The 26896-nt window shown below is 31.9% G+C and overlaps 3 protein-coding genes across 8 annotated transcripts in view; 2 read left to right on the forward strand and 1 right to left on the reverse strand.

Annotated features, from left to right (window-relative positions):
- Positions 1 to 15884, forward strand: part of LOC144844197 (dedicator of cytokinesis protein 7-like) — a 29540-nt gene extending 13656 nt beyond the window's left edge. For all 4 annotated transcript variants that reach the window (XM_078700959.1, XM_078700960.1, XM_078700961.1 and 1 more), the window contains 26 exons: positions 360 to 446; positions 768 to 984; positions 1650 to 1808; positions 2403 to 2656; positions 3257 to 3352; positions 3559 to 3705; positions 4122 to 4235; positions 4713 to 5023; positions 5537 to 5855; positions 6373 to 6555; positions 6741 to 6888; positions 7101 to 7197; positions 7383 to 7482; positions 7945 to 8079; positions 8654 to 8806; positions 9047 to 9205; positions 9632 to 9744; positions 9972 to 10152; positions 10370 to 10513; positions 10628 to 10759; positions 11089 to 11223; positions 11607 to 11787; positions 12305 to 12450; positions 12649 to 12792; positions 13167 to 13276; positions 13451 to 15884. In XM_078700959.1, coding sequence (XP_078557085.1) covers positions 360 to 446; positions 768 to 984; positions 1650 to 1808; positions 2403 to 2656; positions 3257 to 3352; positions 3559 to 3705; positions 4122 to 4235; positions 4713 to 5023; positions 5537 to 5855; positions 6373 to 6555; positions 6741 to 6888; positions 7101 to 7197; positions 7383 to 7482; positions 7945 to 8079; positions 8654 to 8806; positions 9047 to 9205; positions 9632 to 9744; positions 9972 to 10152; positions 10370 to 10513; positions 10628 to 10759; positions 11089 to 11223; positions 11607 to 11787; positions 12305 to 12450; positions 12649 to 12792; positions 13167 to 13276; positions 13451 to 13634 — 4149 coding nt within the window. In that variant the 3' untranslated portion in view covers positions 13635 to 15884. The remainder of the gene's footprint in view (positions 1 to 359; positions 447 to 767; positions 985 to 1649; positions 1809 to 2402; positions 2657 to 3256; positions 3353 to 3558; positions 3706 to 4121; positions 4236 to 4712; positions 5024 to 5536; positions 5856 to 6372; positions 6556 to 6740; positions 6889 to 7100; positions 7198 to 7382; positions 7483 to 7944; positions 8080 to 8653; positions 8807 to 9046; positions 9206 to 9631; positions 9745 to 9971; positions 10153 to 10369; positions 10514 to 10627; positions 10760 to 11088; positions 11224 to 11606; positions 11788 to 12304; positions 12451 to 12648; positions 12793 to 13166; positions 13277 to 13450) is intronic.
- Positions 15290 to 19097, reverse strand: LOC144844217 (GTP:AMP phosphotransferase AK3, mitochondrial-like). 3 transcript variants are annotated; one of them, XR_013612401.1, is made up of 6 exons: positions 18843 to 19097; positions 18351 to 18467; positions 17787 to 17959; positions 17390 to 17508; positions 16365 to 16866; positions 15290 to 16333 (listed from the first exon to the last, which is right to left on the reverse strand). XR_013612401.1 is itself a non-coding variant. In XM_078700997.1 (5 exons), exons 1-5 carry the CDS (start codon positions 19039 to 19041, stop codon positions 16767 to 16769), a joined length of 708 nt encoding a protein of 235 aa, XP_078557123.1. In that variant the 5' UTR covers positions 19042 to 19097; the 3' UTR covers positions 15290 to 16766. The 3 variants fall into 3 exon arrangements, 2 of the variants coding, with proteins under 2 accessions (XP_078557123.1, XP_078557124.1); XM_078700997.1 differs by having other exon boundaries at positions 15290 to 16866; XM_078700998.1 differs by lacking the exon at positions 18351 to 18467 and having other exon boundaries at positions 15290 to 16866.
- A 19-nt stretch (positions 19098 to 19116) lies between these two features.
- The window catches only part of LOC144844206 (pumilio homolog 3-like), an 81918-nt gene continuing 74138 nt past the window's right edge, over positions 19117 to 26896 (forward strand). The window contains exons 1-10 of the mRNA XM_078700978.1: positions 19117 to 19274; positions 19512 to 19832; positions 20016 to 20136; positions 20723 to 20798; positions 21203 to 21296; positions 22693 to 22934; positions 23268 to 23371; positions 23792 to 23867; positions 25128 to 25226; positions 25666 to 25800. Coding sequence (XP_078557104.1) covers positions 19529 to 19832; positions 20016 to 20136; positions 20723 to 20798; positions 21203 to 21296; positions 22693 to 22934; positions 23268 to 23371; positions 23792 to 23867; positions 25128 to 25226; positions 25666 to 25800 — 1251 coding nt within the window. The 5' untranslated portion in view covers positions 19117 to 19274; positions 19512 to 19528. The remainder of the gene's footprint in view (positions 19275 to 19511; positions 19833 to 20015; positions 20137 to 20722; positions 20799 to 21202; positions 21297 to 22692; positions 22935 to 23267; positions 23372 to 23791; positions 23868 to 25127; positions 25227 to 25665; positions 25801 to 26896) is intronic.

Here is a 26896-nt window from a genome sequence, read left to right on the forward strand (position 1 = left end):
TTTTTATATTTTATATATATTAATTAAATTTATTAAGGCTTGACTAGGCCTGTAGTGAACAATCGTCGTGTTGTGTTAGTATGCCCAGCAAAAAAAAAGTGGGAGGCCAAGCGGAACTCGCTGTTCAGCGGGGGGGATCGTACGATCCCCCCGATCCCCCCCTGGTTACGGGCCTGAATGTAATAAGTGGTGACTCGGTGGTTAACATGCTTGCTGTCCAATTGCTTGGTTCAATTCTTGACCCTTTACTTACTCAATTATCATTGTCTAAATGTTCATACCATGGACCTATAAATAAAAAGACAAATAAATAATTTATGGGCCCATGTTTATAATAAACTCATTTCTATTACTTACAGACTCAACTACCTTATATGAAATGGGTTGATGGACAGAAGAAAATATTTGAAGTGTCTGTAAAAGCTGTATCCTCCATTCATTCACAGGTAAATCCTAAGTTAATGATAGGAAGTGCAACTTATTGTGGAAATTATGGAAGGCAAACTCTGCCAAAAATACTATTTGAAACACACAATGTACAGACATCGGAAATATACAGACATAGTACTACAGACACACATCATAAAAAGATAAACCGCCAAATATGTAATTGAAAACGTGCAAAATGGCATTTCAAACCCACAATATCCTATTACGTAAGAAATGTCGTTCTGCGATACCATTCATTTTTTAATTCTAATTTTTCAATTTTAAGATATATATGTATCAGTTTTGTTAATTTTTTTTTTCCTTTTTGATTGTCTTAGGATGATAAACTTGACCAATTCCTCTGGTTATGCCACTCGATAGAAGCAGGCGTCATTCCCAAATCTATTCCAAATGATAAGATGGAGTATGAACTAAATAAGAGTGTGAAGGTCATCTCTGAGGCCCGGCCTGAACCTCTGGTCGAGTTCTTGCATCTACTACTAGACAAGCTCTTCCTTATGATGGTCAAATCACCTGTCATATCAGGTCAATTAGGTAATTTAAATCATTGATTAAACTCACATCTTGGACAGTATAAGGTTTTGTTTCACTGTTGCAGCTAAACCAAATACAAGAAAGTATTTACATGTAAATTTAATTTTCGTCAAAATTAAATCACAAAAATGATTTAAGCTCTGTCTACACTATCAAACTAGTTTGACAAAAAAAGTGTGATGTGCCCAAATATGGTGGTCATATGCCCAAATATGGTAGTGATATGACATCATGTCCATATAAGGGCACATCACATTTTGTCACATAAAGTTTGATAGTGTAGACAGACCTTTACAAACCTAATAATTACAGTAGATAATTCATTATTTTATTATGAAAATTAAAAATTGTGAACAAATTTAGTTCACAAAATTATGAAATTTAGAACCTCATGAATTAAGACTTTAATAAGTAGTTTACACAATGTACATTTTTAGAAAACATGGTGTTTACAAAGTTTGATAAATGATATAAAACAAACTACACTACAAACATAGGGAAGCCATCTTTATTCTATATTTCAAACTTGTTATTGTATTAAAGGCAATTCAAGAATATTATTGTTATGCTTTTTCTTTTATAATACACTCTCAGAAACATACATGGCTGATAAGACCAGTACATTACAGTATCCAGTGTTATTAAATAAGTTTGGTTTTTTTCAGTCACAATGAGCTCCAACTGTTTTGAGTCATTAACTCACATTGTGGAGAGGATACACAGCTTACTGGACAAGAGCAAAGACAATCATGAACGTAATACGTTGCTAGCTGCCTACATTGAGCATGTCTTCAAACCTCCAGAAGATGTACCAAGACCTGCTGGTGAGAAATTAAACAATTATTTCTGCTTCACATACAAAATTTAATGCATTTTCATTATTTAACATAATGTAAATATGTCAGATGTTTTGCCCTACTCTGACGTAATTTGTACTTCATACCAAGTACATTTGAGAATACTTGTTTGTAAGTAATTTCCGGTACTTGAACCCATGACCTCCAGATCACTAGTCTGGCGTTCATACCTCTAGACCACCGGGCTTGCGCTAATAATGTAGATTATACTTATTCACAATAAAGAAATTTAACTCTTTTATCCCAATGCAATACGTCATACAGCAACAAATATGGCAACACACTCAAGTAAAGCATCTTTTTTTTAACAGTATATGAATAATGTGCATTATGATTGTGGATTATGTCTTAACCAACTAAATGAATATAAATAAAACAGACAAAGTTCTTGTTTCTGCCTCAAAATAAATAATAATAATTTATTGTACTAGTACTTTCGACCATTGGTCATCATCAGGTACTGATAGAATATTGGTAAAAGACGAATACATATAGAGAAAGGGTACATAGAAAACAAAGGAGTCTATTATGGGCTAATGAATATTATATTTTATTCCATAGGTCTATCGCCATCTGGTAGCTACAGTAGCCTAAAGAAATCTCACAGCATGAACTTGAAGTCACCAGGGCAGCGCAACAGTTATGGAGGCAGAAGTAGTATGCCACAATCACCAGATGATGAGGTCGGTGGAATTATGCACACTAGAGTTGCGCCTGATCGATACGGCTCTGCAAAGGTAGTACAACCGAATTCTGAAACAGGAATGGGTAATGTTCCAGTACGTGGATTAGGAGGGCGCTCTCCTCCACGCAAGGTGAGAAAATAGGCTTTACAGGAGCTAATAATTTGAATTAAATTATTATTTATGATTATCTTATTATTCACCATATTAAGCTACATCACCCAGTAGAAAAAGGAATAGAAATTAATTGTTTTATAGAAGACATTCAACAAATGAAAATATTATCCTATTTAACGAATAAAAACATTATTTACCTAAGTACATTTTGAATCAAACAATGGCTACAAAATAACAGTGGAGTTGTGGCTTTGCTACCACCAGTCCTGGGTTCAAGTCCTGTTATATGTCAGGATTTTTTCTTATGACAAATTACAACTCCACTCCCAAAGACTTGTAAACTTTGTTTTTGTAGAGCATCTTGTGTATATGTTTGTCTTGAACAAGATTGCCACCTTTAAGAAGGATAGTGAATGAATTGGCTTATGGTTATCTCTGGCAGTTTGCCTAAATAAATAAAAAATAAAAAAATAATCAGAATGTTTACAAAACCTGACCATGCAATTATTACATGTGATACAAAATCAATTTTGCTGATATAGTCTTTCTGAATCTGGGATTTCTGAAAAATAAAGCAGTATATTTTGATCACTTCTCTTCTTGTTTACTCTCCAGTTGGTTCATGAACAGCTGGCCCTCCAGCTAGGCATCTGCAGTGGGAGGTCGAAGGACCAAGCACTTAAGCACGCCTGGTTTTTCTTTGATATAATGGTAAGAAATGTTTTTTAATATTTTCTAAAAGAGCTTGATACACTATTTGAATAGACAAGAGGATTGTCTTTTATCTGAGTAGGCACAGCACTGTGGCTGATGTGAGTTCGTAAAGGATTTTAAATAAATTTTCCAGGGACGGTTAATAATTAATTTTATATTTGATCACTATATAAAGTATATTTATATTTTCTCCTGTTTAATAGATTAAAAGCATGGCTCAATATTACTACAGTGATGAGATAAAACTAAAGGATTTGCCACGTAGGGACCGATTTTCAGACAGCTTTTGTTCCGACATTGAAGCTATTGTTAATATGGTTGGTACTGAAGTACTAGCCAGATATTCAAAGGTATTGATGCAAGTTTAATGGTTTTAATATACAGTACACAGCAAGCCAGTACACAGCAAGCTCATTTTGAATATACCATATACAAATATATGGTCAATATAAGGTTATATGTACATTAAAACAGTGATATGCTTGTGACCTTGTGGACAAACTGTCCATATGAAACTTACAAATACAATAAAGAAAAAGAAATGCAAGGCATGTGACAACGGTCATGGACATGTACTGCCTCTCTCCGCTTAAAATACATTTTGGAATGTAACACTAAAAAATTCATATATACAGTTTAACATTTTTTTTAGTTAAAGCATACTAATATTCATAAAACATTAAACCAGTCTTCCATATCAGTTATGTTCCCATGCTTATGAATTGAATGTGTAATGATAAAAACTGTTTTCATTTTTTGTTTGTAGGAAGCAAGGGCAATGAGTCTTTTGAATATTCATCTGGCTTTTTTCATTCAAGACCTTTTCACTCTGATGGATAGAGGATTTGTTTTCAAACAGATTCAGGGATATTTCAGATCAGTAAGCATAAATATTAAATTTCCTTGATGCTATAATTGACAAAGGAACACGTTTGTTATTGTAAATGTAAATGGGAGAATAATCTGCGACTTCCAGCCTAATGGGTGGAATTGCAGACATATACCACACCTTCCTTTCCCCTAAAGGTCCCTTCGCGTTGAGTGCTACCACAAAACGGCGTCCGTTTGTATGTCTACAAAGACAGGGGCTGAATGCACCAGTACACCGGGGTAACCCTGTTACCTTTCAAAAGATGTTCATGGGGTCTTGCACACAAGCTAGATGTGTACACTGTACTTCCATTTTTAAGTCCTTATCTGAGAAGACTTGTTCTACCACCAGAACAATATTGTTATCAATCCCAACAATAGCCAATGTATAACCTCGTATCTAGTGAGTATGCCAATAAAATATTTTAATAAATATGCTTTTGATGAAAGGATATATATTTTTATTGTTTATTTGGATCTTTTTCAGCTTGCCGATAGACTGGTAACCTTAACGGACCCAACCCCACTAGCACAGATCAAGCTAGACTTCTTGCGTGTTGTCTGCAGCCATGAACACTATGTGACCCTTAACCTCCCTCTGTGTCCATCGCTCATCACAAACCCTCCTTCTCCCACACTGTCAATCATTAGCACCACGTCCTTCTGCTCTCTGTCCTCATACTTCACATCTGGGGAGATGCAGAGTAACGCCAAATCTGAGCTTACATATGAGTTCAAACAACGTCATTTTCTGACGGGACTTTTGTTGTCGGACTTGTCAGCAATGCTTTTGACCAAGTAAGAATTCATCATCTTTTTCAAATAATTAGTATTAGTAATTGGAATAAGTTGAATTTCAAAATATATATGTGAAAGTTTCTTCATTATTTTCCTGCCATTAATAAAGTAGAGGGGTACAGTACATCATTGGGTAAAAAATGGATTTTTCAAAGCCTTCATATATTCAGTTCACAAACAAAAACAAAATTGGATTCTTTATTTTTTACAAATTCAACATTAGCAGCCTTTTTGGCCATATAACCAAAATATATTATATATATATTTACTTATTTATGCAATATAATAATACATTAAACTAATTTGTTGTGTAATGAAGACACATTAAGCCAACTTTGGTCCAAAAAAAGAAATTTAATTTAATTTTTATCAATAAATTGAACCAATAGTATAGTATTACAGTATAAGAATATATTTATATCCTTGTTACTGAAAAATGGAGATGGAATGGATATACAAAATAAGCAAAAAGCTAAATCAAAACGATAAATTAGTAATCTCAATCTTTTTTAGCAATAACAACAATCACCGTCAAGCAATAGACATCATTGCTAATCTGCTTGGATCACATGACTGCGATCCTCGTTACATAGACATTGCAACACGTATGCGAGTTGCTTCGCTGTATCTACCACTGCTAGACATCATTATGGATGCAATCCCACAATTCAACTGCACGAATGCTAGTCCAAAGCTACGACCTTCTTTTATGTTTGGAATTGCCGAAGAGGATGATGACAGTGGGCTAGGCATTAATAAGTCTGTTGCCTTGGCAATAGCAGGTACTAGTGTTGTAACCATGGCAGAGGATGCTTCAGTTGGCTCTGTACAGGTAACATCAATTGAAACCACTAAGATCCTTTTCACACTTACTAAGTCTGCCCAGGACCATCCTAAATATTGCTGCGGCTTGTGATCGTTCACACTTAGTGTCTTCTTTCTATATCTATACATACAAATTTATATAAACTATTTACCGTAATTTACTTCTTTTTCCTATAGCCAACAAAAACACAAAGTACACACAAACAAATTACTAAAAATGTTGCTAAACATCTCCTAAGTTTGATTTATTCTACTAATAAAACCATTTTTTAATGACATAGCCTTTAATAAGCTTATGCGTCAAAGCAAGGCAATCTAACAACAGGACACTGAGCTCGCCTTGCCAAGATAGGAACTCGTAACACTCCTTTCATATTATGTCTGTCTGTAACCAACAGTACTGTACTATGTACATTACATTTTCTCTGTGAAACACAGTATCTGTTAAGTCAAACTTGTTCCTGGTCAGTCTTTTAGTTGAAACAAATTTCATCAAACTTGTATACTTCTTTTCTTTAATTTAGCGACAGTCCTCAAGTACTCGTATGACGGAGGAATCTACCAAAGATCTGCTGATGTGCTTCATGTGGGTTGTGAAGAATGTTGAAGCTTCTTCACTCCAGCAGTGGTGGTCAGGGTTAGGGGTACAGCGCTTTATACAACTGCTAGATGTTTTCTATTATTGCCTCTGTTGTTTCGAATACAAGGTAAAAACAATCAAACTAGAAGGGTTTTTTAATTTAATGTTATCATGATGACAGAATTCAATATTTCTTTCAAATAATATTCTAATGTTGATAAAATGTTTGTTTTTTTTAAATCACTGGAAAGATGAACCACTGTTATTCAACTTTAATATAATCTAATAATAATACACATTGTTTTTTTCTAGGGAAAGACTTCAATCATCAAGAAACTTTCACGTACATCTATGAAGAAGACAAATGATATTAAGCAGAGGTTAGAGGACGCCATCTTGGGATCAGCAAGTGCCAGAAGCGAGTTTATATCAAGAAGAAGCGCCATGTACTCTAGTTTTGGTAACCAAAATATTCATTTATTCTAGTGATTGATTCTCACAAACGTTCTTAATGAGATAAAATAAAATAATTATTCTGTGAAAATATTTATTGCGTTAGTGTTTGCAACCATAGGTCATCGTCAGGTAACTGGTTCTTGTTTCTAGATAAAGGAATAACAATGAAAACACAAATGTTCAAATCTTGTATGTTTTGCTTTAATGTCATTTTAGATCGAACTGCTTCAGGTCCAGCCCTCGGTCAGTCAGAACGAGTTAGGTGGAGGAAAGATTTAACACACTTCAGACAAACAAATGAAATACTTGAAAGGTAATTGCTATATAAAAATACAGCAAACAAATCTATTCCTGGACTGTCATCTCATTGACATATTTTCTCATTGTTTTAACAACGGAGAAACCAATTATTTAACAATTTATTTCTCAATGTTTTAACGCATTACATGATTTCAAATCATTTATTTGAATATATAAATGTTTTTATTTATTTTTTAGTAAATCAAAAGCCGAGTTGGAAGATGATGCTGTGCTAGAAGGTTGTTTATCAACAGAAGTCAGTCTGTCAATCTTAGACTCCTTGGAACTTATTATACAGGTAAAGCTGTGGAACAAAATATGAAAGTTATAAGACAAGATGAACAAACCATGGAACTATACAATTTTATAGCTCCATGAACAAACACTGCAGTAATAAATAATGACATTACAATACATATCATAATGGAGATAAATGAATATCATAAAAACAACATACTGAGGCAATACAAGTTTCATATAGAGATACTAACAGCCCAGATGAATAATTATATTAAAATGTTAATATTATTAAACAACAAAGGACTTTTTTTTATTGAACTTTTAAGATAGTTCATAGTATATCATAGCCATTAATCTATAAAAAAGTTCCTTGTGTACTCAATAGTCTTTTGCAGGTTTTGTAAACTAACTTCATTACAGTGACTTTATTTCCATACTAAACATGTTATAAAGATTGTAAAATTATAAAGGAATTTTTTTTCTTTTTTAATACTGTGATAACTTTTTTCTTTTCTCCTAGTCCATCCAATCCAAGGAAAACCTATCAGGTGTACTAAGTAGTGTTATGCAAGTTCTTTTACACATGCTGCAGTGTAACCAAAGTGTAGTAGTCCTCAAGAATGCATTAGCAACACAGAGGTCACTAGTATTTAAGGTATGTGTACTGTGGTCTTCTATTTCCATAACTGGGCATTCTTGGGATATCCCAAAATATATATGAATCCCGACCGGATATAGATTATAGTTTTTATTATCTTTATTATTTACTATATGGTTGAACAGATATTGACTGTCGATATGAGTAAAGAAAGTATTAAGGGTCTTTCACATCTGTTCCGGTCGGTGCCAGCAAATCATATCGAACGTGAATGTTTTGTTTTCACGAGGCTCCATGTGGCTATGCGCCAATCGATATCCTTAAAAAAAGGAAGAAAGAATAAGTGTTTGGAAGTATAATTTTAATTTTATACGTTTTGATGCACTAAATAAACAGGAGACATTTTTTTCAATATATGATTTATCCAGGATTGTGATAGTGTGCTGACCTTTGTCCTTACACACTAGCTTTTATTGATACTGTCTGTCCACACACTAATATTTTATATTTTTTACAGTATCCAGGGCTGCTGTTTGAAGATGAAACTGAACAGTGTGCTGACCTTTGTCCTTACACACTGTAGCTTTATTGATACTGTCCATTCACACACAAATATTTTATATTTTTACAGTATCCAGGGCTGCTGTTTGAAGATGAAACTGAACAGTGCGCTGACCTTTGTCTTCGTATCCTTAAGCACTGTAGTTCATGCATCGATACTGTCCGTTCACACGCTAGTGCTTCCCTATACCTTCTGATGCGACAGAATTTTGAAATTGGCAATGTAAGTTTTCTATAGGACACAGTCAATGTCCTCTTTAGTTTAGAAATACAAGCTGATTTAAATTATTTTTATGTGTATAAACAGTAGTAATATATCGTGGCACTGTAGATTGGATGGTGCATGCCTGCTGTCCCAGAGACCAGGGTTCAAATCCAGAGCTAAGATTTTTCAATAACAATAACAAACCCACATTTAAATGTATATTTTGTATTAATTTATTATTTTTTATAATTTTTGCAGAACTTTGCAAGAGTGAAAATGCAGGTGACAATGTCATTGTCACACCTGGTAGGTACAGTAACCAATTTTCACGAGGGTTACCTACGCAAGTCATTAAAGACCATCTTGATGTATGCTGATGAGGATTCCGAACTGAGAACTACCACGTTTCCAGAGCAGGTAAGAAGGGGAATCCCCTAAAGATGTCACTAGTGATTATGAATATCTGTAAATTGTATGTTGATAAATGTATAGAAAAATTACAAATGTAGAATAAATGTTTCTTTATTCTGGATGCCCTGTCAAAATGTTTTCATATGGTTATATTTTTTCTTTGTGAAACAAGGCAATCTAACTACAGGATGCTGAGCTTTGGAGATCAAAGGTTTTATCTTTGGCTGCGATACGATCCGCTCTTAACAATACTACTATGCACCACAGAGAATATGTACATATTACAGTACTGTTAGTATTTGTTGCAGCCAGACATAAGATCAAAAGAGTGTTATGAGTTCCTATCAATGCAAGGCGAGCTCAGTGTCCTGTTGTTAGATTGCCTTGGTTGAAGTAAACTGAATTAATTTGTGTAATTTTAAATGTTTGCAGGTTCACAATCTTGTATTCAATCTACATATGATTCTGTCTGACACTGTCAAGATGAAAGAGTTTAAAGAAGACCCTGAGATGTTGATGGACCTTATGTATAGAATAGCCAAAGGGTATGTCAAATGTCTTTAATTATTTGCATATTTAAACCATCAGTTGGTTAAATAATAGATTGGTCAAATTAATAATCAATTAATAGAATTCAGAATTTAAAGGTATCTCATTGTAAAGAATAAAACATTTACTTGTGTTGTCATTTTTTACACTGCACAATTAGCTGGTACTTGATAATGATACCTACCACATAATCATAAGATGTTTATATATGTTTCTCCTTTAGATACCAAAATTCTCCTGACTTACGCCTGACATGGCTTCAAAACATGGCTGGTATGCACATGAAGCAAGGAAACCATGTAGAGTCTGCTATGTGTTTAATTCACTGTGCTGGCCTAGTCACAGAGTATCTACACATGCAGGAAGATAGGCCATACCTTCCTGTAGGCTGTGTGGCATTTGAGGTATGTATAGGAGGGCCTAGAAATGTAATAATTAATTTAATATTTAAGATAGGCCATATCTGCCGGTAGGCTGTGTGGCATTTGAGGTATGTACAGGAGAGCCTAGTAATGTAACATTTATTGTGATTGTTAAACATCAAGAAGTGAATAATTGCATTTGTCATTTATCCATTATCAGTTTTTAAATAAATCCTGATTTGTAAATTTTTGTTACTAGAAAATTTCTTCAAATGTTCTGGAGGAGAGTGCAGTGTCTGATGATGTTGTGTCACCTGATGAGGAGGGTATTTGTTCTGGTAAATACTTCACTGAGAGTGGGTTAGTGGGCCTTCTAGAGCAGGCTGCTACATTCTTTACTGAGGTAAGAATTACAATGCATTTTTTCTTTATATATTTAAATTTTATCAATAGTAATAAACTTTTTAATTTTTTTATTAATCATGTTTGCTAATTAACTTTTTTTTTTCATTTTTAGGGTGGTTTTTATGAAGTGGTGAATGAAGTTTACAAAGTGCTGATCCCAATCCATGAAAACAACAGGAACTACAACAGACTGTCAACCATCCACAGCAAGCTATGTGATGCATTTCACAAGATTGTAGAACTGGTATGTATTTTTAAAAATGTATTAAAATTTAGTTTCTTTTCAGTTGAAACTGCGGTAATACTTGTCTAGCTCCCACTACCTGTGTCTCTATGCTTATACAAGTAATTTACATACTGTACTACTCAAAATCTCTTAGCAATTGCTTTATTTGGTTGAGTTGTCACTTATGTGTTTATCTACTGCATTTAAAGCCAGCTTCACAGAGATGCATTACTTTCTATGATAATACAGATCATCCTATATATATTTTCTTATTTTTTATTGTGTGTGTGTGTGTGTTATTAGACTTATAATAATAATATTAATATTAACCTTCTATCCTTTTTCAGGACAAGAAAAGAATGTTTGGTACTTATTTCCGTGTTGGCTATTACGGGACCAAGTTTGGAGATCTAGATGGCGAGGAGTTCATCTATAAAGAACCAAAAATAACTAAACTGCCAGAAATTGCCCATCGACTTCAGGTAAGTATATTTGGTAGATCATGAAGTAAAGAATTTTGCACCATGTGCCTATGCAAGTAAATATGTTTCCAAACCCACTTTCTCTCATAAAAAGAACAACTCCCCCAATACCGAATAGGTTTGGGCTGGCGTAATATGTCTGGTTTTCAGAAATTGTTTCTAATGGTAAACATGAATTTGGGACCTTTTGGACCTTAAGAAAGGTCTGGTTTTGTGAGAGTTTTCAGAGAATCTGGTATTGAGTCAACTGTATGTTTTGCTACAGCAAAGCTTGCCATTATAATGATATGAACTGCATCATCATGTATAGCACATTCACTACTATAAATTTCTAATTGGAATAAGATAATTGTAGTTGATGAACTGTTTTCTGTGTGTTTCAGAATTTCTATGAAGATAGGTTTGGAGAAGAAAACCTCGTTATGATGAAAGATTCTCGTAAGGTTAATGTTAGCACGCTTGATCCTCTCAAATCGTACATTCAAGTCACGTATGTGGAGCCGTACTTTGAGTCGTTTGAGTACGATATCCGGAGGACACATTTTGACAAAAGCTATAACTTACGTAAGTCTGTGCTGAAAATTTCACTTCCCCTGCATTGTATTGTTTTTTTTTTAAAGGAAATTATAGAATTTGTTTATTATAGTTATCTTATTCCTCCGTGGTCCCTTATTCAGTGGTGTTAGGATTTTACAACACAAATTTAAATTTAATTACATTAGAATTTATTGTTTTTATAAATAAATAAATAAATTTGGTCTTTTAAGCGCACAAAGCATAAAGCACATAAAATAAAAGTAATCCATGAAATAAATAAAATGAAAAAGAGGAATTAAAAATGAGAAACACTATTTCTGTTTACCACTTTTTAACCTTTACTATCACTTTTTGAAAATTGTGTGTGACAACAAAAAAAGGCCTAGGTCGTACTACTCATACTAAAAGTGGGTGTGGCCTGCTGTGAATTGAGGTGACAGTACTTTATATTTTCTTATTTTTACCCTTACAGTGGGCAGTGATTAAGATATTTTAACTCAACTAGAAATGCGTACATTTTAATTTTATTCTACTTTGTTTTCAGGTCGTTTTGTATTTGCTACACCTTTTACACAAGAAGGCCGAGCTCATGGAGAACTACATGAACAGTATAAGCGTAAAACAATCTTGACGACGTCGCACGCATTTCCTTACGTCAAAACTCGCTGTACTGTCATACACAAGGAAGAGGTAATTTCATGGTTTATTATTGTAACTAAAATATGTGATGTTTGTTTGTACAGTAGATAATTCTTTTTCTAATTTAAATATAAATATCTAATTATACTGTAAATGTCTATAATATACAAACCTATTTACTATAAATAAAACATTTGTTTTGGCTGTATGTAGTTTAAAGTTTAAAAATTGTCTTGATGTTTTTAACAGATTGTGTTGAGACCAATAGAAGTAGCAATTGAAGATATGCAAAAGAAGATGTTAGAATTAGCACAGGCAACCATACAAGATCCACCAGATCCTAAATTCCTACAAATGGTCTTACAGGGTTGCATCGGTACTACAGTGAACCAGGTAAGTACAGTAATGTAACATCATTAGAGTTTATTAGTTGTTACCAACTTGGGCTCCAATAAACCAACTATAATTGTAGTCCAGAGAAAAGTTAGTGATCCGAAACACATGTTACTCGTTTGTTCTAAAACACAACTCATCACTAAATGTTGTTCTCCATAATACCACTATCATCACGAACACTGAACATCTTGCGACATACCACACTTAACAAGACTTCTCCAATCACAGCGATTATTGGCCAAAGTGTGCATAGACTTATTTATTTTTCTTATTATCAATCAAATTATTTATTTTGTTACTTATGTTGTAAATTTTAATATAATTTAACATAAAATATGATTTAGTATAATTATATTTAACATTTTTTCTAGGGTCCATTTGAAGTTGCTCAAGTGTTCTTAGGAGATAAGGCAGCAGCTGAGATCCCACTAGATAAACAACACAACAAACTAAGGATATGTTTTAAAGAGTTCTCAAAAAGGTAAATGTTATAGTTTCTATCTATTGTCCCCAAAAAATTGATTTTTTGTCCCAAAATCTAGGGTTGTCTTTTTTTCTATAAAAAAGAAATGTTTAAGAATGTTTTGCTGAGAAAATACTTTTTAATTTTATGATGACCATGCAGTAACATTTTACACATATTGTTTTTCTTTAGATGCAGCGATGCCTTACGCAAAAACAAAACGCTTATAGCATCCGATCAGAAGGAATATCAAAAGGAACTGGAGCGTAACTACCATCGCTTCACTGATCGTCTAATGCCGTTAATTGCTAACCGAGATCCCGTGGCCACGCCATACTTCTGTAGTGTAAATGACTTGCAAAGCATACATGTTTAAGAAAGTTGAATTATCGTAGAAAGTTTTATATTGTGCCTGGAGAAATTAAAGATATTTGAACCTGCCTTATTCATATGCTGCACTAGGTGTTGTTGTTGTTTGTGAATGTTGGTGTCTGAAGATACGATAGTGCTGATTAAAAGAATATGTTTGATTTGTTTTAGAAAATTTACTTTTCTGTTACGTTGTGTTTGTGAATTATATGTGCGTAATCTCAAAGTAGAGGCACTTATGACGACCATGCCGACTCACACACATGCTTTAGTTGGTGGCGATCATGAGTTGTGCCATTTTTTTAAGGTGGGGAGGGGGAGTAAAGATTTTGTGAGTGAGTGCAATAAAGCACATAACGTATGTGTGGGTGTGTTTTTTTTATAATTTTTCTTTTGTTTAAAAGTATTAATGACCGACCAAGTTGTGATAAAATGTTCATATGTCACAATCTATTTGTTTATATAATAAGGTGAAACCTACTGTTGTTTAGTGTAACTTTTTAATATTTTTTGATAACTTGTTATAAATGAACACCTAAAAAAAAATAAGGCGCACTAAGTATTGCATGTTCTTTTAGTATTATAGTATTATCTTGATGGAACTAACTATTGACAAATATGACTAGCCTAGCCCATAAATTCTTAAGTTCACAAATTTTACATTAAAAGTTTCTTTTTTTGTCATGAAAAGATTATTAATCTCAAAAGCAAAATAAGCAATATAATCTGTTAACATTTTACTAATTATGCAAGTCATTACTAACTGCCTTATCACCTCAAAACCAAATGTTTTGACCAAAGTTTAAATACACATTTAACAATGTATATAAGATTTTGTTTATTTTATTATAGAAGTAACTATTGAACATTGTATCAAATTGTGTTAGTTTACAGTATCTAATTATAGAAGTAATCATTGAATATAAGATTTTGTTTTTACAGTATATAAGTAATTAGGTTTAAACATAATTGTATAATGTTATTTTATAATATGAGACGTTAATTTATCTAAGATTGTTATATAGGTGCCAATAGAAAACAAATATATTTTCTTTAGATATATAAACTAATACCCAATCATGTAAACTGGGTCAAACAATCTAACATGAATACTTGACCTAGAAAATTGTTATAACCTAACATAGAAGTACTGTTGTATTAGAAAACACCAGTGTCATAGATAATTGAATATTCTAAGTATTTTTAATAATTTATTATTGCTTTGCATGAATGAAAAATGTTGGTTATCAAATATTTGTAGACACTTTACAGTGCAAATTAACATATGAAGCAATGACAAGCAATATAAGTATACAATTACTGATTTGGCCATAATGCCACCCCTAGTGGTGCATGTCTCTTTGAGAGTATAAAGTAAAACATTACAGTTAGCCCTGTGGCATAAGCCCCTCTTTAAAGTGGGTTACACCCACCTCAATATAGTACTTTTATTCTTATTTATTTTAATGATAAAATAGAAGCCTTTCTGCCAATACTGTACCATAAACCAAAGCACATAATATGCCTTTAGTATCGACCTATCATGGCTCTAATATTACTATATTCGATTGTGTGGTGTAAAAATAAAAATAATTCACAATGCAAATAAATCTGTTATAATGCATATTAGTATAATAATAATCTTTATTGGAAAATAACACCTTTATATCGGTGGCACTTGTGTCAACAATGCGTCCATACTACTAACAAGGTGAATATAACAAAAATAATCTTCAACTTTAGTAGAGTAAGTAAATTACAGATAACCACTTATATATTTATAAATAAGTGTAATATTTTATTTATAGGAATCATTGTTTTTTGTTATATACAGTATTGTTTTTAAACAATTTACACAATTTACAATTGTCTTTATTAATAGATATGTTACATCGATACATGTTACATCTGCCTAGTCGTATCAAACTAGTTTGAGTTGACGTACCCAAATATGATGATATGATGTCATGCACTGTGTCCATATATGGGCACATAAAGTTTGATAGTGTAGACAGAGCTTAAATCAATATTTCGAGTGAGTAATTTGGTGCTGTGGAATTACTTTAGAAACTTAAGTTTTATATTTTCTTTATGTATTGTATTATGTTGTACAGTTTGTGGTATACCATACCTTATTCAAGCTTTTATTTAACAGCATCATTTAATTAATGCCTTTAGTATTTATTTTGTATTAATTTGCAATCAAAATGTATATACATTCATGCTTCATAAAATAAATAACATTACAGATTTTTGATTACTGTTTTTAATTGTCTAACTTCTAAGTAGTAAAACTGCATCCTTATTTTAAATAAATTTATTATTATTGGAATATACCATAAAATCTCGCGTCGTCTGGTAGTGATATGGTGTCTACAGTACATATATCAAGCAGAAACCAATATGATTATCTCATTGTTCAGAAAACCATAGCATTCTACACGATGTGACCCTTAGGGGATTAGAAAGTTGTGGCATGTGTCGTCCACACCTGTGCGCAATTCAGCCCGGTAGGCTGCAAGTCACAGGTTATTCCCCCATTTACATTTACAAGCATTTTGAACTATATTCAAGAGGCAGATGTCCATATCTTATTTGTTGCCCTATATTATTTCATTCTCATTATAAGTTGCCAAATAAAAAAAACAGATACAATATAAACATCTTCATAAAAGCATATTGTGTTTATCTACACAAAATTTGGTCCTGTATGAATAAAAGGATTAACATATAGTACTTTAAATAAAAATTTCTTAATAAATAATTTGGTCAATCAAAATCATCATAATCATATCACAAAAATATATATCTACTTAAAACACCTTGTGTATCTTTTGATTGGTTGATCACGTATTTTCACGATTAGGTGTTACAGGTTCAGGAACCGTAAAAATGTTGAGAATATTATGTAAGGCTGGCTGGCGACAACCAACCTGTACTAGGCTCCATTTGAGCCGAGTTGGATAAACATGATATAAATTTAAACTTCCTTTCGTAAGCATGTACTAAATATGACCAATCAACATCATTGTCATTTCATAATTACTGGGAATTTCAGAATTTGAAAGTAAAGTTACTCCTTCAATGATTGTAGTTTCTGCTGTGACTTATCACAGTTTATAGCACAAATAGGAATCATTTAATTTATTGGTTTGATGTGACTGCTAAGGAACTTGTACACCTCTGGCCAAATCTTGTCTGTTTCTGTTCCACTGAAAGTTTGCAGTAAGTTATGTTTCCTAAAACAGAAACGAGAAAAATAAAACATAATATTATATTAACCAGATTTAAAACAAAAAAAGAAAAAAGACTAACTGAGTTAATTAAATAAAAATAAAGCATTCAGCGTCTTTCCAATTCCTCTACATTACACCCTTTCCATTGCATCATCCCAAATAATTCCAAACTCTTCCTAAATAAATCTCATCATTACATCATTCCCATTACATCATTCCCATTTCACCCTTCCCAATGCACCTTTCCCATAAATGTACTGTACCCTTCCCAACCCATTGGGCTCTTCCCACTGAATCCTTGCTACCCATTGGATCTCTGCTTTCTATTGGATCTCTGCTTCCCATATCTCAACTTCATCATTGCATCTATCCATTGCACCCTTTTTGTATTGTACCTCCTGCTTTCTTCTCTATTTACCACACAAGAAAACTTGATAATTTGAGGTTATTATTTAGCTATTCCAAGCACCACAAAAAGAAAGAAAATTAAAATACAAGCTTATATTCATTTAGATGTCACATTTACCTATAGAACTCTGTCACAGGTGTTGTCTGTTTTTTATACGTTTCTAGTCTTGCCCGTACAGTCGCTGGTTTATCATCATCACGTTGTATTAAATTCTCACCAGTAATATCATCTTTGCCCTGTAAGTATTCAATTATCAGTTTACATAATACTTCAGTTAGTACCGTATATGCGCATCCAAGATAGCACAGAGCCAGCCCAACATATAAATCTTTTTAACACATTTTAATCACTACTTGGGGTTTGAAATGCAAAAAGTAAGGGAACTATTAAACTTTCCTTTCTTAAGATAGTTTTTTTGCATTAAATAAACTTTTGCATTAATTTAAAACATGTACATGTGTAATTGTCAAAAAAAGTCCTATATAATAATTATAATACGTATCTTGGAATTTACCTCAACTTTTGGTGGACTCCATAATAAGTTATAAACTCGCCCACTTTCCAGATGTACCCAGCGACTTTCAAGCCTTTTTACAATTTCATCAAAAGGAATATCTAAATTGATTACAGTGTTAATTTCTTGCTCCTTCATCAGTGCTTCTGCCTGTGGTACTGTTCTTGGAAAACCTAATTAATAAACAAAGATTGTTTTCAATTACATGAGTATATTGAAGAAAGATATACATTATAAATATTGTTTGTCCCTTCTTGTTTGTAAGAGGTTGAAGTAGAGAAATCATAACATTTATTTTATGAGTTGTAATAGGGTTCTTGTGAATAGCATACACGGTAAAAATAGTAGTAAAGGCTGATACATGAATATTTCAAGCTGTCTCAAAAATGTTTTTGATCATCAACATTGATTAAAGATGTATTGTTCCCCGAAACATGAAAAATAAAGATGAATAAAATCAAACATTGAATTATAATTTAGTTTTAGTTTAGGTACTTTTGCTGATCTAATTACATGAAATTAAAATGCATTAAACATTTCTTTAATTCAATATCGGTGTTGTACCATCAAGAAGCCATGTAGATGTCATATTCCTTAATTCATTCAAAATTAGCTCCACCATTACATCATCTGGAACAAGCTGACCCTTCGTTATAAAATCATCAGCCTTTACACCAGCAGCTAAAGTACAAACAAATTACAAACATTATCAACTAAATACAGTATAACAAATTGTTGTTTATGTTCACTAATAATATTCAGTATTAAAACATGTACAGAATGTTCATAATAGATGAATTGTACAAACCATGGAGGTATAAAATTACCTTGCACATCCTGTCAAATAACATACATTCGAGCTCTCTCATCCTTTATTTATTAATTTTTTATAACTTTACCATATTAATTCAGACTTTTTTTATCTTATCAGCCATAAGACAGAGACTGACTTCAAAAATAAGGCTCTAGTTCATGCTAGGCCTAATAGCTAAGCATTACACTGTATAAATTCAAACACAGTCCTTCCTGCCTCTTCTTTGTTGGTGGTCTACGTACCGGTTTTCTCCGTGATTTGTGAACGCAGTAGGTCGCCACTTGACAGGTGTTTTAAACCAAAATCACGGACAATTCTTGAAGATATGGTACCCTTCCCAGCACCAGGAGGTCCCATTATAACGGCTTTAAATAGTTTAGAAATCATGGTTGGAGTAACAGAAAGTAAAATTAAAATTATAAATCTAAACCAAATGTTCATAATCTAGGCCTAGCCTGCATAATTTGTTTACCTCCTCCTGTTTGGTATAGTTGTAACAGTCCAGACGTTATTGTATTTAAAAAACACAAACACGTTGTAAAATAGTATGTGCAGTATACTGAGCGTCTGTACCACCGGTTAAAGGTCGACCATGTGGGAACCAGTTATTCAGTCAGTAGACAGAATTTTTGTGATTCTGATTAAAAACTCACAATAATTTTGTGTCTCAGAAGGTTAGTACTATTTATTTATTAATTTATAACTGTTAGTATGTGTTTATATATCTCACTGGTATACAAATAACCCAATAATCAAGACAAAATAACCAATTGGTGTGCAGTTGTTTGGCAGGCTAGCCCGCTAGTTAGGCTAACTCCTCTGATATTGTTGGCTCCCATTCCTCATTCCCCACTTCTTCTGGGCGTAACAATTGATACGAGTCGTTTCGCCCTTATTATTGTATTGTATAGACTTACCAATACCAATCATGGAAAAAAAGAAAAGTAGATCTGTTGCAAACACAGGAAAGATTAAAATGAAAAAGAAGTTTGCCAATCCAGGTAAAGTGAAGAAAGAAAATAAGATTACAAAGAAATCAACTTCTGGAATAAAGAAAAAGAAAGACAAAACATTTGAGGAAAAATCTAAAAAGTTTGTGAAAATGGACTTTGAGGAAATGGTGGCTGCAGAAGGAGATGACAATGAAGAGGAAATAGAAGCTAAAGAATTAAAAGAAGCAAAGAGGGAGAAAGGAGACAAGCTGGAAAAAGGAAAGAAACGAAAAGCAGAAGGTATTATTAATGAAATGAAGTGTTAGGGCCTATATTATATACTAAATCATTTTTGGCGGATATAAAAAAATGTTGATTTTACTGTGAAATAAAACCAATCTTTACAAATATCATTAATATTAATAACAATAACATAACGATTCAAAGTATTAATCCTATTATATTTTGTATTAATGTCAACAGATTCAGATAAACCAGATCTTTTGCAAATGAGTAAGAAACAAAGAAAAGATGTGCGCAAACAAGTGAAAACAAACTATGAGTTGTCGCAGAAAACAAAGAAAATGTGGGAAGTCTTGAGACAGTAAGTTTTTTAAAAAGATGAATTTGTTTACTTACAGCATTGTTTAATTCACATTCTCCAGATGTATTTACTTAAGCTCTGTCTACACTATCAAACTAGTTTGACAAAAAAAGTGTGATGCACTCAAATATGGTAGTGATGAAACATCATCATGTCCATATATGGCACATCACATTTTTTTTTCACATAAAGTTTGACAGTGTAGTGTAGACAGAGCTTTACAGCATATCTACAGTACTAATATTCACAGTCTGTATCGTTTTTGGAGGCAGCTTGTTCAGATATGTTTCAATTTCTACAGTGGTTCCAGTGTTGCTAAATATCTTGCTGTTGTTTGACAGGATTGTCCCATTCCAATATCTTTATCACTTTATTCAGATCTAAAATTCTAAATTGTTACTATTAAAAACACACAGACATATTAGTCTAGCGCAAGTGTGTCCGGTATTGAGACAGTTGACTTTATAAGCTTTTTTTTAACAACATAACATTACCATATAATTTTTTTTAAATGTACAGTATACTATTTAATTAAAAATATAAAACATTTATTATGGGCTTTACTTTACTTTTTTTTTTTTTTCAGAGAAAAATGTAGCAAAGAAAAGCGTAAAGAAATCCTGGATGAATTAAAAGAACTAGTCAAAGGAAAAGTGTTAGAGGTACTGTACAGTACTTTATACTTTTATTTGTATTGTACTATGTTGATCACTTTATAAACATTAGTGCTGTGAAATACATAATAAATTGACAGTTGATGCCCTGTCCACACTATCAAACTTGTGACAACAAAATGTGATGTGCCAATATATGGACATGATGATATCATATCACTACCATATTTAGGCATATCACTACCGTATTTGGGCACACACACACTAGTTTGATAGTGTGGAAGAGCTTAGGATATGCTCTTCATCCTGGATTCTGTAGTGTGGATGACAGCTACAATGTTTTCTTGCAATTTGCACTGTTATTACAGTTACTGCAATTGTATTATTTTTTATATAATTATCTAATTTTTTTTTCATAAATCTGATAAATTTAATGCTATTTTTTGTTGTAGCTTGTGTATGCTCATGATTCTGTACGTGTAGTACAATGTTGTTTAAAGTTTGGAGATGGAAGTCTACGTACTGACATGTTTAATGAGGTTAAAGGTTAGTCATTGATAACAATATGTATAATAATTACAAATTTGATAGTCTAATATAAATGTTTAGTACTGCCCTCTATGTGTAGCACAATGTTTAAAGTTTGAAGATGAAATCTATATTTTTAATCCGGTTAAAGATTAGTAATTGGTATAACATTACTAATTTGATTACTATGATATAAAATATTTAGTACTGCCCTCTATACATGTGGCACAATGTTTAAAGTTTGAAAATGAAATCTATGTACTGACATGTTTAATGAGGTTAAAAGGCTAGTAGTTGGTAAAAAATGTATTTACTAATTTGATTAGTCTAATATTAAATGTTCTATACTGCCCTCTACGTGTAGCAAATGTTTAAAGTTTGAGGATGAAATCTTTGTACTAACCAGTTTAATCAGGTTAAAGATTACTGATTGTTATAATATTTACTAATTTGATTACTACTGTATGATATAACATGTTGAATTCTACCCTCTTAGCATTTAGGACAATGATAATGATGGATATGTTTAAAGCATTTGTTACATTTTATTATTTTCAATTACAGTAACAGTACTTCATTACACTTTAAATAATATACAATGTTGAATACTCCCTCTATCATGATCATGTATAAAGTTATACTGTAAATTGTTTCATACAATGTACTTATATTGTTTTATTTCGTATCTTTTTTAATAAAAAATAATATGTTTCAATAATGAAACCTACATTAACAATAACAATATTGTGTGGATAAAATTGTGATTATATTACATGTATGTTTTATTATTTAATTAAAAACACATACCAGACATATTAGGCTAGCCCAAGAGTCTTAATTAGTTTATTTCGATGTGAAGCGCTTTGTCACTTAAGTTAAAAGTGCTATATAAATCATTATTATTTAAAATATGCATTCTGTTGATCCCTATGAATAGGTCAATGCTAACTTTCAAAATAAACTACAATTAAGTATAGAGTAACAGCCACTTACGTTTACACATCAAACATTTATTATGTGTACTGTAAACAACAAAGTATTGTGTACTGTGGGTGGTTTTATTGGACTCGGTTCAAACTACGAGGAAAATAAATGACTTATTTGAATTTAGATTATGATCCCCCCATACAACTGCAACAATTTTCACCACCAATCTAACAGCACGTTTACCATTGCCATACAATATATTGGTTAAAAAGATTAGTTTTATACTTTATAAAAATTTTTTTTAAAGGGATATAAGGTTATTTAAAAGAAAGAAGTAACACAATTATATTTGTGTCCAATGTTTACCAAATATAAATATATTGTATTGTATTTATTATCCATAATTGTCATTGAAATTATTATTTTTTCAAAACAGTTGACTTGGATAAGGATAATATTGTGATTATTATGTCTTATAATTTCATAGATCATATCCTAAATATGTCCAAGTGCAAGTATGCTAAATTTTTCGTGAAGCAAATGTTACGATACGGAACAAAGGAACAGCGCAATCATATAATGACCGCATTTCACGGTAGCGTATGTAAAATGGTCCGACACAAAGAAGCGTCTGAAGTAATTGAGATGGCGTACAATAACCATGCAAATTTAAAGCAGAGATCGAAATTACTAGAAGAGTTCTATGGTCCTTCATTTGCTGTATTTAAGGTACTATAAATACAACATTTTTTAATAATTCAAAAAGTAATTTAAAAAGAAATAAATATGTCAAATTTTCTACTGACAAACTTAAGCCAATTACTCTTAAAGCTTGATTCCCACTTGGATGTAACTTAACAACGTAGCCTCACCACAAATAATGACCAATCATGACGCGGTGGATCATCCGAACCGTTGTGTCCAAGTGTGAACCAAGTTTAGGCTTAAAAAATTGTGTTTCTACTATATAAAATAATTAAACACAAAATTGGTTAATCTGTGAGGGAATCTGTTGTGACAATATATCTTATTCACAAGTTGAAAATTTGATTTACTTGACAGAAAGAAGGCATTGAGAGTCTGGATGATATTATTAAGGCAGAGCCTGAGAAGAAACGTCAAATCACAGAATTCATGGCAAATATATTAACATCTATGATAGACAAGTAAGGATTATTATATGATAAAAGTTGTTTGAAGAATGTTATTTTCTATAATTATTAAAAATGTTTACTCTCCTTAATAGTATATGATTCCATGAATATATAATTGCTTATTATATATTACTACCTTTGTTACTCTGAATTTTGTTTTAACGAATTCTAAGCACTGTAACTAAATACATTATATTAGCTTTAAAATATAGTTTCATCCAGCCAAAGACCTATTAAAATTCAAGTAATTCACATTTATTCATATTAAAAACATTTTAAAAATAAAAGCATATAAAAGATTTTCATTGATTTGAATCATATTATTTGAAAGCAAAGTTGTTTCGGCTTGATACAAACACAGTACAAGGTAGAAAAATAACAATGTTCAATTATCAATTTTTGTGTTTCAATTTGTTTATTTTTTTCTTGCAGGACTGTTATTAAACATACTTTAATACACAAAGTTTTGTATGATTTTTTCCTACATGCAAGACCACAACTAAGATCAGTAAGTAGGCATATTCTGTTGATGCAAATAATACATGTATTAAATGTAGCAATCAGTTCCCCACACGTAACACTTAATAGGAGACCAAAACCAAACCTTTCTCTTAATATGATCATTAATTTTTATGTAAATGGTTTTCTTTTTGTCGGCCTTTTCTGCGACATCTACTTAAAAAACTGATAAAGATACCGACTCATTTCTGTAATGATAATAATATGTATTTATTAACAGAGTTTGTACATTATGGTTTAAAAAATAGTGATTAGTTTTGCTTTTATTTCTAAAATAATGAAATCAAAGAAAACCGAAAATGTATCTCTAACTATTTGGATCATAATGACATATTTTAATATGTTTTTCATGTGAAAACTAAAGTTATTTGAGCATAATTATAATAAAGATAATAAATTATGATAATTATTATTATAATTGCACATTATAACTACAATAACTTTATCAGATGTAATATTTCATTTTAGATTTACAGGAACTTTTGGTTTTGTTTTATATTAATACTGTACATACTTTTAGGAAATATATAATCTACTGTATCTATAAATGTTTAGATGGCGTGACAGTCAAAGATATTAAATTTAAGTTTTCTTTTTAACAACTTTCTCATTAAATTTCAGTTTTTGGTTTCATTTTTCATAATTCATCAATTTTCTGTGTCTAAATATTTATACAGACATGTAAATGTTTGACCAAAATAAATTGTACCAGCTACCTTTAGTACCCTCTGAAAAGCATTTTATTTATAATTAGTCTTTGATTTTTAGCAATTTGATTTTATTTAAAGATGTATTGTCCCCCAAAATCATGAAAAATAAAGATTTTTAAAATCGGACTTTGAATAGGCCATTTTGCAGTTTTAATGAAGTTGTTCACTTCCATAAGAAAAAAAACGGGGGAAAAAATTATTTCACCTATAAAAAGACAAAATAAACAGTTAAATTACCCAAAAACTCATTGTCTTCCAGACAATTTTTCTCAGGTAAATAAATTTTTTTCAGACCCAATTTTTTGTGAGAGTGAATAACTATTATGTGACACTAAAATAACATATTCAACAAAAAAATTTTAAAAAATATTTTTTTAGGGGGACAATATATCTTTAATAGAACAGCAAAATGATAAATGTTTTGTATTTGTTGAATTGAGAGAATATGTTCATAAGTTGAAGGATTGACTGTTCATTATTAAAAGATGTGGAAATTCATTATTTCTATATTATATATTTTTATTTTTCTATTTTTAAAGGACATGATAGAATCCATAAGAGAGGTCGTAGTTCAAATTCTGCACACACACGATGGTGCTCGTGTTGCTATGCAGTGTATTTGGCATGGCACAGCAAAGGTATGAAATATATAACTAACACATAATACACAGGCACATCATCTATAGAGATAGATATAAATCTAAAGCCAGTTTATAATTGGCCAATCAAACATTTCTGGGCTTCAGTTTGTTGTGCATTCTTTAGCTTGGCAAGAATTGTATGAACATTTGAATACTGATGCATACTGACTTTAGAATTCTCTCCCAACAGATCCCCCTAGTGTAAAAAAAGGCTTTAAATTGTACATAAATCAAACAAACATTAGAATTGCCTAATTTAGCTCATGCTTTACAAAAATACTTATTCATGCAAGTTTTTTATGTTTATGTACATCCCAGCAACAAGCTGAATTCCAATTTATATCATAGCCTCTATTTCATTTATTTTTAATTATTTTATAATGATATGCATTTAATTGTTATTAATAATAGCTCTGTAATTTTATATTTGATGTAGGATCGTAAGGTTATTATGAAATCTTTCAAGACGTACGTTTCCAAGATATGTCGTGAGGAGTATGGCCATTGGGTCATGTTGGCATTGTTTGATTCAGTTGACGACACAAAGCTTCTGGCTAAGATTATTCTAACGGTATGTGTATCATTAAGTGAAATATTTTGGAAGTTAAAATAATAAGCATAGTAGTGAGATAGTTTGGACTTTTTACAACGTTTATGTAACACAAAACTCACATCTATTTACTTGCAAATTAATTGGATTGTTACAGCATTGTGTGTCATAAAGTTGGTCTGTTCACTTTTTTGAAAAATTTAGCTGTAGATACCATTTATATTCACTAAACAAACATAGCAGTTATGTTTATTGTTATATTCGACTTCTTATGTAAATAAGCCTGCCTAGTTAGGTGCTGCGTTCACCTCACCTTTCGAAGAATAATACCTCAGAGCATTATGCAACAGATCACATTCACATATTTACATAGGCTATGTAATATCATTTACAAAGATAATTATTGTAGATAGTGGTAACTTGTAGTAAATTGTAGTACTTTGGACTTCTGGAACATTTATAACCTACACTTATTAATAGCATTGTGTTGCATAAAGGTGATCTGATTCGTGTTCTAGAATTATTTTCTATGATATGTGTGGCACGGAGTATTTATATTATAATATCCTGGATTTATAAAGCGCTTTATGTTGTCAAACCTCTCTAAGCGCTGATCAAACAGTAGAAACTGAGGGGCTAAACCCAAACCGAAGTATGGGGATATGCCCCAGGGTTCGGTCTAAATTGAACCCTGGTGGTTCACTTATGTCTTGATCATCCCGGACTCGCCTCCTACCCTAGTAAAGAAACTGAAACTCATAAAATGAATAGGTTTACTGTATTCTTAAGTTCACACTTATAATTGATTGACCTACAGTAATTGACTGTGATTGATGTATTATACTTTCATATGTATTTTAAAATAAATAATGGGCGCATCAGCTGAGAATATTTACCGTGCATCCAGTTTGGGATTTATGTTCGAAATAATCCAGTACAGCATGGTCGCCAATTGTATGCTTGATTGACGATGACCTGCTTCCCGTGGCACTCTTTAATTGTTAGTGTATATTGCATGCTTGATATATTTTGCCAGCCGGGAAACGGCTGAGATTGCCGAATGAAGTGTTCTGCAGTTGCAAAGAAATTTGTCTAAAACGCAAACAGTGCTATTACA

This window comes from Antedon bifida, chromosome 6 (genome assembly GCF_963402885.1).
Source record: "Antedon bifida chromosome 6, ecAntBifi1.1, whole genome shotgun sequence".
NCBI lineage: Eukaryota > Metazoa > Echinodermata > Crinoidea > Comatulida > Antedonidae > Antedon > Antedon bifida.